We start from the raw sequence: 11181 nt of genomic DNA on the forward strand, positions 1-11181 counted from the left end.
CCCTGTCTGGCTGAGGTTCCCCAGCTGCCACTGACAGTGCCCCCACCTCCTGCCCTCCTTACACTCGGTCACATGGGCCTTCGCACACACCGCTTCCTCAGTCTGGTTCCCACATCTCCTCTGATGCCTCTCCCTGCTGTCAGGGCCCCCCGAGCCATCTCGGTACAGAGTGGCCTCTTTGCAGGCCTGGCTCTCCACCCGCCCTCTTGAGAGTGGGGGCAGGTGTGTGCTCAGCATTGGGCACAGGGCACCCCTGTGGTGTCAGAGAATCCTGGGTGAGTTCATGAAAAACACGGACTTAGAAAGTGTTTTAGGAGTGACTTAGAGGGGGGCGATCTCTTCTGTGGCTTGTCCCATTCTAATTGGAGGTCAGTACACATTCCTTCCAAGGGAGTGGTCTCACTGTCCCCAGGGCCCGAGCTCTGTGGAGTCTGTGTTTGGCAGCCAAGCTGAAGGGATTACGGGGCAGCATGTGGGAGGCCTGGAGGTGGGCTCGGCATATCTGCCCACCTTCCTTCGAGAAGACCCATCCGTCTTGTGGCTGCCTCACAGCAAGGGATGCTTGTCGGCCTTGTGCCAGAGAGATGCAGATGCAGTTTGGGGAGCAGCCAGCCATTTGTTCCAGTTTCCACCCCACCTCTGCTCATGGCCCTGCCCGGGGCAGAGCCCTCTCCCTGGCTCCCTGTTCTCTGTTCGACCCCCAGGCTTCTGTGCAGCCACAGGCCTCTCCCCTCCTGGCCCCAGGACCCTCATGCCACTCACCTATCCTTTGCTGCCTGTGGCAGCCACATGGCCACAGTCCGGGACCCGGCTGGACTCATTTCACGTGTTCTTTTTGCCCTAGGACCCTACAAATTTGGACAAATTCAACGTCTCCAACTTCTTTCATGTTAAGAATAACATGAAAATAACTGACCCAGGTATGAACATCCAGGGGTGGTCTGGGTGCCAGGGGTTGGGGGAAATAGGTCCATGCTCCCTGGCCAAAGCCTCCGCCCTCCTGGGATCAGAGTCTTGATTGAGCTGAGGCAAGTTTGGAATTTCTCAAGCTGGCGTTCAGCTTCTCCTGCGCTGAGATTGGCAGAACCACCCTGGCCCGGGCCTGCCCACAGGACCTGATGTGGTGGGTGTCAGCTAGGCCTTAGGCCTGAGAGCCCACAGCCTTCTTGAGGAGAGGCCCATACACCTGGTCCTCCCCTCTCAAGACTCAGCTCCAGGGCCTTCGGACTGCTTTCTCGGCCAGGCGCTCAGGTGCCTGGATGGGGCCGTCTTTGCTCCTTAGAAGTTGTCTCTGTTCTCACTACAGGGACAGGAGGTTAGGCAGGTAGGTGGGTACTGCTCAGCTAGCTGGTCAGCACCACTGTGGTGCTGTGGTTTGGGCTGTGTCTGAACTCTGTTGGGACCAAGGCTGGGCCAGGGACAGACCATAGCCGACTCCAGCAGAAGCCGTGGCGGGTGGCGCTGCCCTTCTGGGCTGTTCCTTCACTCTCTCCCTACACGCCCTCCCTGGGTTTGCAGCGACTACTAGGATGTCACTGTGATGGAGGCTTGGCCTGTGTTCTGGTCCGGGACCTGCTGGGGTAGCCAGCTCTGGCCTTTTTCCCATCACGCACATCTGGGGACATTCCTGGGGCCCAGCTGCTCAGGCCACCATGCTGTTTTGTAGATGAAGAAAAGGCGAAACAGGACCCATCTTATTATTTGAAAAATACCAATGCCGAGACCCGAGAAACACTGCAGGAGCTCTATAAGGAGTTCAAGGGGGACGAGGTCCTGGCGGCCACCATGAAAGTCCCAGAGAAGAAGAAGGTGGACAAGCTGAATGCGGTGAGTAGGTGGCGGGGCGCGCAGCTGCCAGCTCAAGCCACCCGTCCATCGGAGCGCCTAGGAGTGGTCCTGGGATACAGTCGGAGGGGAAGCAGCTGGGACCCCAGGGCCAAGGCGCCCCTGGGGGCCTAGAGGACAGCGGCACTGAGGAGCTGGGGCTGACAGATGTGTTGGGAGCCGTGCAGGGAAGGTGGCCCCCAGCCATGTAGGGTCTATTTCTTTTTTTATATATATTTTTATTGATTTCAGCAAGGAAGGGAGAGAGAGAGAAACATCAGTGATGAGAATCATTGGTCAGCTGCCTCCTGCATGCCCCCTCCTGGGGACAGACCCCACAACCTGGGCACGTGCCCTTGACCGGAATCGAACCCAGGACCCTTCAGTCTGCAGGCTGACACTCCATCCACTGAGCCAAACCAGCTAGGGCAGCCGTGGGCAAACTACGGCCCGCGGGCCGGATCCGGCCCGTTTGAAATGAATAAAACTAAAAAAAAAAACACAAAACCCGTACCCTTTTATGTAATGATGTTTACTTTGAATTTATATTAGTTCACACAAACACTCCATCCATGCTTTTGTTCCGGCCCTCCGGTCCAGTTTAAGAACCCATTGTGGCCCTCGAGTCAAAAAGTTTGCCCACCCCTGAGCTAGGGCCATGTAGGATCTATTTCATGCTCTGGCCCAAGCTGGGAAGCCTGGGACAGACATGCTCGGTGGACAGTGCCTGGGGGCTTTGTTGCTACCACGTGACACAGTAGCCTCAGGCATGCAGGTCTGTGGGAGCGGATGTCCCGTGGGGTGCCCAGAGCAAACCCAGGGAGAGAAGGCGGGGTGCTTCAGGGGTCCCGTAGTGCTGAGGTAGGGACAAGTGGTGCGGTGCCCGTCCCTCCTGGGCAGTCAGGTTTCCTTCTTACAATACCCAGGGGTTGGCACTGAGGCCCTCTCTTGGCAGTGATGGCACCAGGATTTGTGCCCTGGTCTGTCAGGCCCCAAAGCTGCCCCTTCCCCTCTTCATTTTGGAGAGCTGGGGCTGTGGCGGTGGGGAGCTGGGGCTCTGAGGCTCTCTCCTTAAAGAAGTATTCAGGAAAATTTGCAAAAGAAAAGTTTGTTGTTCATAATTCCCCCTCTCACACAAGCTCTTAGCATTTGGTGTGCTTCCTTCTGATGGGGAGAAGTCCCTCTTTGTTTTCCCTTCTACCTAGGATGAAAAATATTTATTGGGGCTTATGTTTTCCTGATTAAAAATGTGTTTATTGTAGACACTGAAAACTTTTAAAACATTTTTTAATTGATTTTAGATAAGAAGGGAGAGGGAGAGAAACATCAGTGATGAGAGAGAATCATCGATCAGCTGCCTCCTGCACGCCCCCTACTGGGGATCAAGCCACACAACCCGGGCATGTGCCCTTGATCAGAATTGAACCTGGGACCCTTCAGTCCGCAGGCTGACGCTCTATCCACTGAGCCAAACCGGCTTGGGCGACACTGAAAACTTTTAAAAGGAAAATAGAGTCCCTCGTTCCTTGAGGCCTTAGGGAAAGGCCAATTCGGGCTGGGCCACCCTGTCCCCAGGAGGTTCCTGGTGTATCTTTGGGTGGTGGCCACGGACGCCTTCCTGGAGGAGAGGCACGAGCAGGGGCCTAAGCTGCTCCCATGTCCTCAGCCTCCGGGCCTCCCAGGCGCTGCTGACGCGCCCACATGGTTTTCTCCGCAGGCCCACTATTCCACTGGGAAGGTTAGCGCCTCCTTCACCTCCACCGCCATGGTTCCAGAGACCACCCACGAAGCAGGTAGCTGCCTCCCCTCCTCTGTCACCAGTGTTGCCACATGATGGCTGAGGCGGGTGCCCTGCCTCCCTGTCCTCAGCATCGCTCTGTGGCGTCTGGGTTTTGTGGGCTCTTAGCTCAGGAATGGTCAGGGGATGGCCCTTTTGAAGGTGTGTTTGCGTCTGCAATGGGGGTGCTGTAGTCAGGGCTAGGCCTGCAGCAGGAACCCTCCCCATGCCGTGTCCTGCCTGTGAGGGAGCCCCCCACCTTTTCCTCTTCCCAGGCTGCCCGTGGGCATCTTAGCCCTCCAACCAAGCTCTCTTCCTCTTATATGTTCAGCGGGTCAGGTCCCCAGCCCTCTCATCTCCACCCCCCTCCTGCCCTGGGTCCAGGCCTTCCCAGCGTCCCCGCCGTAACTGCTGAGCCTCCCCGTGCTCAGCCAGGGCACAACCTTGAGCTTTCCTTGGAACTTGGAATTTTCCAGGCCTCGTGCCTGGTGTGGGGTGCGGGTCTTCAGGGCGAGGGAAGGCACAGAGCTTGGGCCTCTGCTTGATTGCAGCTGCCATTGACGAGGACGTGCTGCGCTACCAGTTTGTGAAGAAGAAGGGCTACGTGCGGCTGCACACCAACAGGGGCGACCTCAACCTGGAGCTGCACTGCGACATGGTGGGTGTGGCAGCCGTCCCCCCTGCCCAGGGTCGTCCCAGGTCTGAAGCATGGAGCTGCACTCTGGGTGTGCTTGTAGTGGAAAATTCTGTCCTCTAGGGCTGTGCCCACTGCCCTCCCCAGAAGGGACCCTGTCAGCGTGTGCTGCGTTTCCTCGGCCCACCTGGGCGGTGGACACACACCTGACACACACACACACATATACACACACACAACCACGCACAGCACACACACAGACCACCCCCTCACCCCCACCCCTGCTGCTCTGCTGGCATCTCCCTGTGGCCCTCGCGCTCAGGCTGGGCGGCTTGGACCTTACTGTGTTCACGCTGGGCGCTAACCCTCTTCCACTGCGTGGTCAGGGCTTGGGTAGCATTGGTGACCCCCCCATTGGCTGCTTCATGCCTCACGGAAGTACCTGGCTTATTTTGCAGACACCAAAAACCTGCGAAAACTTCATCAAGCTCTGCAAGAAGCAGTATTACGATGGCACCATCTTCCACAGGTCCATCCGGAATTTCGTGGTGAGTGACCTGGGTCAATGCTGGCCTCCGGGGCCAGATGCCTCCTAGAGGTGACTTCTGCCATATGTGGGAGCCCCCTTCTCAGGGGCAGGGAAACAGCAGACTCACCCCTTGAGCACCCAGCCTGGCCACACTGGGCTTGCGCAGAGACGGGCCCTGGGAGGGCCTCTGTCCTCACCAAGAGCTCAGACCCCTCTATGTCCATCTGGCCAGTGGGGAGTTGCTTCTGAGTGGGGGCTGTGGAAGGGCCGGCAGGGCCGCAGGCATGGCTTGCTCACTGGCTTTTGTTCTTGCAGATCCAGGGAGGTGACCCCACTGGCACAGGCACGGGTAGGTACTGGTGCTGGGGTTCCCTGGGCAGCTTTGGCCGCCCCATCGGCCGTGAGGGGGTAGGTGGGTGGGACATGCTGAGTTCCAGATGTGGCGTTAGGTGATCTTGGGCACGTCCCTATTTTCTCATTTTGAGATGGAGGGGAACATGTTGCCTCCTCCACAGGCCTCTGAGCACCCATCTTTTTTTAAAAAAAATATTTTTTACAGAGAAGAAGGGAGAGGGATAGAGAGTTAGAAACATCGATTCAGCTGCCTCCTACAAATCCCCCTACTGGGGATGTGCCCGCAACCAAGGTACATGCCCTTAACTGGAATCGAACCCAGGACCCTTTGGTCCGAAGGCCAACACTCTATCCACCGAGCCAAACCGGTCAGGGCTGGGCACCCATCTTTGTCAGTGGACAAGGGGTGCTCAGGGCCCACAGCATAGAGAGGTTATCCCCCCAGTCCCAGATGTCTGGCTGCCCTCCCAAAGCTCCCACCCCCCAGCTTGTCAGCTGCCGGGGCCCAGGCCCACTCCCTCGCCCGCGTGGATAAGCAGTAACAGCATGTGGCCTTCACCCTTTACTTCATTCTCAGGGCCGGACCCCACGTAGGGGCTTCAAGGGCCCTAGGGGCTGGTGATGAGGGGCCCTCAGGGCCAGGGCTGCCCTCCAAGGTGCCCTGCCCCAGACCAGTCCCAGCAGTGCCCAGTGCCCCTGAGACTCAGCATAGGTTTCTGGAGCTGGGCTGCGTCCTGCTGGCTGCATCAGCTAGGCCCCCGCCGTTCTTGCTGCCAGCCGTGCTCCTCTCTCTTCCAGGTGGGGAGTCTTACTGGGGAAAACCCTTCAAAGATGAGTTCCGGCCCAACCTCTCGCACACCGGCCGGGGCATCCTCAGCATGGCCAACTCGGGGCCCAACACCAACAAGTCTCAGTTGTGAGTTGCTGGGTGGCTAGCGGAGGGGCCGGGGAAGGGCTCGGCTCCCCGCAGGTTCCCCCTCAGCCCTGCCCTGAATCCAACCAGGAAGGTGTGCAGCACCCCCACTGGGGAGATGGTGGCCTGCTCACGGGCACCTTAGCCTCCCACCAAGTCTGCCGTTAGCGTCCACAAGCCTCTGAGTGGCTCCGTGCACTGTAACCAGCCTTGGAACACTTTTTGCCTTCATGTCTTGTCTGATCTCTTCTTCCATCTTTTAACCTTTCAGCTTGTTGAAGTTTTAGGGCTTTTTAAGGCACATACCTAGATACTGGTTTAATTCAGCCTGAGAATCTTCAGTACGTACTTTACTTTCCAGTTCTGATGAACCTTTTAAAATATTTTTATTTCTTCCTCTCCCCTTTCTCCTGGTTTGGAAGTTAGATGTTTTACTTCTAGCCTTAAATCAGGTATATCTAAAGTTACTAGTTCATATCTACCTCAATCCCAGACAAGACCCTTCCAGCCACCCCCCCTCCCCCACCATCCAGTTAGTGTAGTTGGGAATTTAATTCCACCCATTAAAAACATTTTTTTAACCCATTTGTTGATTTTAGAGAGAGGAAGGGAGGGGGGAAGAGAGAAACATAGATTTGTTCCATTTGTCTATGCATTCATTGGTTGATTCTTGTAAGTATCCTGAAATTGAACTGGCAACCCTGATTATATCAGGATGATGCTCTAACCAACTAGCAACCCAGCCAGGGCCTAATTCTGCCCATTTTTAAAAAATTATCTTTATTATTAACAGTGTTACAGATGTCCCCTTTTTAATTCCACCCATTTTTATGCCACATTGGAAGTGAGCTGATCTAGGTCAGTGTTGCTGTACATGCCCCTGCGTCTCTGTCTTGACTTCCTGTCCTGCTCGTTGCCCCTTCCTGCTGGTTCAGAGTCCTTGGTCCTTTAGTCTCTCAGTGGATGGGCTCTGGTCTTCTACTTGCGCTGTCTCCAGGGCAGCCTCTGCCTCTGGGCTCTGGACATAGTGTCCGGTGGGAGGTTGGCAGTGGCCGGGCCTGAACCTCCACTGCCCCTTCCTGGCGGCTGTGCACCGGGATTCCTCCCGAGTGGCCAGAGGCCCCAGTCACCTGGTGGCACCTTGGTTGACAGCCTGCCCTAGGCAGGCAGGCAAGGGACCGTACTGTGCATACAGTGAGCAGGCGCGGGGCAGGGTGTGTGTGGCCTGGTTTGTGCCCAGCGGCCGTGGGGAAGCTCACTCCTCCTGACCTCCCTGTTCTCCTTCCCAGCTTCATCACCTTCCGCTCCTGCGCTTACCTCGACAAGAAGCACACCATCTTCGGGCGGTAAGAGAAGTTGCTGCGTGAGGTCGGGGCTGTTGGGAGGGCGGGCTCCTTCCCCAGCTGGAGCCTCTTGCTGCCTTTCCCGCGGCCTGGCCCTGCCGAGGTCACAGCCGTGCAGGACGGGGACTTGGGGCTTCTGTGTTGGGCAGGGGACCTTGGCTAGGAAGAGCGCAGCTGCAGCCCTGCCTGGTGGCTGTCCTGCCCGGTCAGCCCCTCGGGTTCTCCTTTGGAGACCCCAAATCACAGGTCTGGGCACCCCCTTTCTCTCCATCCTGGGAAGGCCCAGGTGGAATTTCCAGCTTTGTGGCCTTACGGTCTCTGTCTCACTCCTCAGCTTTGTGGTGGTAGCAGAGCAGCCACAGACAGTGTGGAAGCAGCGGGCCTGTGTCCTAATAAAGCCTCACCTCTCAGGCCCCTCCTGTCCTGGCCCACAGTCCTGTGCTGGCCCGCGGGTCTTCCTCAATCTGTCTGCGCCCTCGCCTGTGAGGCCAGCATGGGCCTGCAGCCCCTCTTCCTGGCATGCTGTGGGGACTTGGCCTTTGGGGGTGCCCTGAGCAGGCCATATTCAGAGGCACCCTTCCCTCTGCTCTAGGGTTGTCGGGGGCTTTGACACACTAACAGCCATGGAGAATGTGGAGAGTGATCCCAAAACTGACCGCCCTAAGGTATGTGCCCCGGGAGAACAGAGGGGCTGCTCCTCAGGCTCAGCGGGCAGTTGTGGGGTCCTGTCTCCTGCCAGCCCTGCTCACGGGCTCCCTCTGCTATAGGAGGAGATCCGCATCGACTCCACCACGGTGTTTGTGGACCCCTACGAGGAGGCTGATGTTCAGGTGAGGAGTGTCTGGCCACAGGGGGAGGGCTTCGGGGAGTCCTATCCAGCCCGAGGGGCTCCGGGTCAGCCACATCCCTGCTCCACCACAGATCGCTGAGGAGCGGAAGAAGACACAGCTCGCGGAGGCAGCCCCCGAGAGCACAGTGAAGAAAAGCCAGTCCAAGTCAGGGAACCAGGGCCCCCCAACCTACCGCCAGGGGGTGGGCAAGTACATCAACCCTGCAGCCACGTGAGTGGGGTGGGAGCTGGTGTCCATTCCCAGGGTGCGTCCATGAGCTTACCGATCTGGGATTGAGCCATGAGCGGGAGCTGGGAGGCTTGGTGTAGCTGAAGCGATCAGATGCGGGTGGGGGTGATGTGGAACGCCTGGCCCCCACAGCAGCTGGCGCCCGGCTCTTCTCTCCCCAGGAAACGTGTGGCTGATGAGGAACCATCCACCAGCGCAGCTGTCCCCGTGGCCAAGAAGAAGCCCAGTGGAGGTTTCAAGGACTTCAGCGCATGGTAGCAGCAGGCCTGCTGCTCGGACCCAGGTAGGGATGCGGTGCTGGTTTCCACACCCCGAGGTTTCTGCCCGCCTAGGCCAGCCCTTGCCTGTTGCTTGGGTTCCCTTTCCTGTCCCAGGAGCCCAGTGTCCTGGCCCCAGCCAGAGCCCACGTCTGGGACCTCTGGGTCTGGGTTTGGGAAGAAGGGCTGTTGTCTCCTGTCCCAGTTTTCTTACCATCACCTCCCACTTCCGTCATCTTCTTGGGACTATTTTTACTCCATGTGGCCTCCCGACCAGCGGCCTCACCCCGAACCTTGTTAGAGTCTGACCTGGAGGCGGGGCTCTGAGGTCTGTGTCCACGGGGGCTTCTGATGCCAGTGATTTGAGGACCCTGGACTAGAACCTAGATGTTACTTCCAAAAACCTTTCTGCCCCCTCTTGCTTGGGTTTGCTGGGTCCAGCTCAGCAAGGACCACGGGCAGTCACAGCCATGCCCAAGGCACGCCTGTTCTGGGTTCTACCCCAGGTCTGCCCACCTTCTGTCTCAGGCTGGTGACAAGACCATACCTGGGTGAGGGCAGCTGGCTCCTGTTGGACGTGCAGAAGGCCCCATCCAGCTAGTGTGCGCATGCCCCCACCTCCTTCCACCCTCAGGGCCCATCCTTGTACTCAAACCTGGCCGCCAGTCCCAGCTCTTAGGATTCTCGGGCAGCCACACCAGCATTTCCTAACTTAAGAGTCCCTTCCCTGACCCTGTTTTTCCAAAAAGCTTCCTCTTGCCCACCCACCCTTGTTTTCTGTTCCTTCTGCAGCCTGTGCCCACCCGGCTTCCCTTCTCCTGACCTTGACACTACCTCAGCTCTCCTGAAGTGCCTGCTTCAGAAGCCAGGGACAGCTGCCTCCTCCCGGGAGCCGTCTCCTCTACCCTGGGGCTCTAAAAGATCCCTGTTCCCCTCACACCTCTTCTCAATGCTAAGGTCCTTGGGTCGGCACAGCCCACCACCTCCTCCCGCTCAGCACGCTGAAGTTCTAACTCCGTTTCATCCTTGGTTTCTCACCCCAAACCTCAATTCCGTCAGTAAGTCTTGACAGTTCTTCCAGAATGCACCTGGCTCTTCTCCCAGCTCTGATGCTAAAGACCAGGCGCAAACCCGGTGTCTCACCTGCCTCCTCCTCTGGCCCTCGTGCACGGCCACACCGACGCTGAGTCACCTTCCCACAGCTGCTGACCTGACAGTGGTTCTCCGCTGTGCCCGTCCCTCTGTGGTCTCCCTGCCCGTCAGCTGTCTAGCTCCTCTGCACCTTCAGTCACAGTGGTCCCTCGCTTCTTCACGACCCCTTCACACCACCCTCCAAGCTACAGATGCCTGCGCACTCACTCGGGAAAGGCTGTTTGCACCCGCCCGGTCTCCGAGAGCCTGGCAGACCCAGGAGGCGGCAGGCAGGTGGGTGTGTGACAGCACAGGGCCCGTCCCTCAGCAGCAGAGCCAAGCACCTGCTACTGCAAAGGAGACGCTGGACATGGAAGCTTTATTTCTGAACCTCACACTGACACACAGGCGGGGGAGGCTGTGTGCTCGCGCTGGCAGTCCAGCTCCGAGGGGGGCCTCCGGGCTAGGCCAGGCTGCAGCCCCACGGAGCGGCCCCCAGGTCGGCCCAGAGCCTTTGACAAATGAGGTTTACATTCTGTAGGTTACTTTGGAGCTTACATTGTAGTTTTCCAGAAATTAAAAGCACTTGGATTTTTTAAGTACCTGGTGAGGTCATCAGGTAAATTAAAGGACTTTTGAAAAATTCCCATTTCTGATCCTTGCTAATATCTGACAGATGCCATCAAGAATAAGTGTTAAGGTATAAAAATACTATATATGTATATACAAAACGGCAACAAGACTAAACCACATTTCTAAAGCAAATGTACTGAGCCAGAGGACACAGCACAGTTTTAAGTTAAATGCATTTGTAATCCTGGCATCACCTCCCACTCAGGGAAAAAATAGTTTAAATAACTTAAAAGTCGGGATGACATTTGCTGTTTCGGAATTTGAGAGGGTGGAACATACCAGCACAGAGTTGTGGCTCGTGCATGTCCTTCCCTGAAGCCAGCTCAGTTCATTTGGTTTCAAAAGGAGCTTGGGTTTTGCAGACCAACAAAAAAGTGGTGAGAATATTTGTATCAATTATATAAAAAACAAAAAAAAGGCATAAGACCAAGAAAAAGGTTTTGATGCCATCAAATATACGATACAAAACCAAAGTGCTCAAATTGAAGGAGCAGTAAAATTGCCCAGAACATATAAAAGCTTTAAATATAAGTTTAGTATGTACAAAACCAGTCGGGAGAATTTTAGATTCAGTTGCAGCAAAGACCTGGAGACACGCAGGAGCCGCTGCCCTGGCCCAGCGGTAGGGGCACAGCGCCGCCCACGTTCCTGGTCCGCAGAGCCTCAGGTGCAGCGGAGGCTTGTAGAGGAACGAGAAGGGCGTGTCC

General features: G+C 56.8%; 1 protein-coding gene across 2 annotated transcripts in view; it reads left to right on the forward strand.

The window, feature by feature from the left end:
• PPIL2 (peptidylprolyl isomerase like 2) overlaps positions 1–10882 on the forward strand; it is a 29097-nt gene extending 18215 nt beyond the window's left edge. For both annotated transcript variants that reach the window (XM_036353596.1, XM_036353598.1), the window contains 13 exons: positions 845–920; positions 1667–1827; positions 3542–3617; positions 4153–4259; positions 4694–4783; positions 5080–5113; positions 5917–6034; positions 7321–7377; positions 7967–8039; positions 8142–8204; positions 8296–8435; positions 8615–8736; positions 9503–10882. In XM_036353596.1, coding sequence (XP_036209489.1) covers positions 845–920; positions 1667–1827; positions 3542–3617; positions 4153–4259; positions 4694–4783; positions 5080–5113; positions 5917–6034; positions 7321–7377; positions 7967–8039; positions 8142–8204; positions 8296–8435; positions 8615–8711 — 1092 coding nt within the window. In that variant the 3' untranslated portion in view covers positions 8712–8736; positions 9503–10882. The remainder of the gene's footprint in view (positions 1–844; positions 921–1666; positions 1828–3541; positions 3618–4152; positions 4260–4693; positions 4784–5079; positions 5114–5916; positions 6035–7320; positions 7378–7966; positions 8040–8141; positions 8205–8295; positions 8436–8614; positions 8737–9502) is intronic.
• The last annotated feature ends 299 nt before the right edge of the window (positions 10883–11181 follow it).

The sequence above is a fragment of the Myotis myotis genome, unplaced genomic scaffold, assembly GCF_014108235.1.
Source record: "Myotis myotis isolate mMyoMyo1 unplaced genomic scaffold, mMyoMyo1.p scaffold_m19_p_20, whole genome shotgun sequence".
In the NCBI taxonomy this organism is placed as follows: Eukaryota; Metazoa; Chordata; class Mammalia; order Chiroptera; family Vespertilionidae; genus Myotis; species Myotis myotis.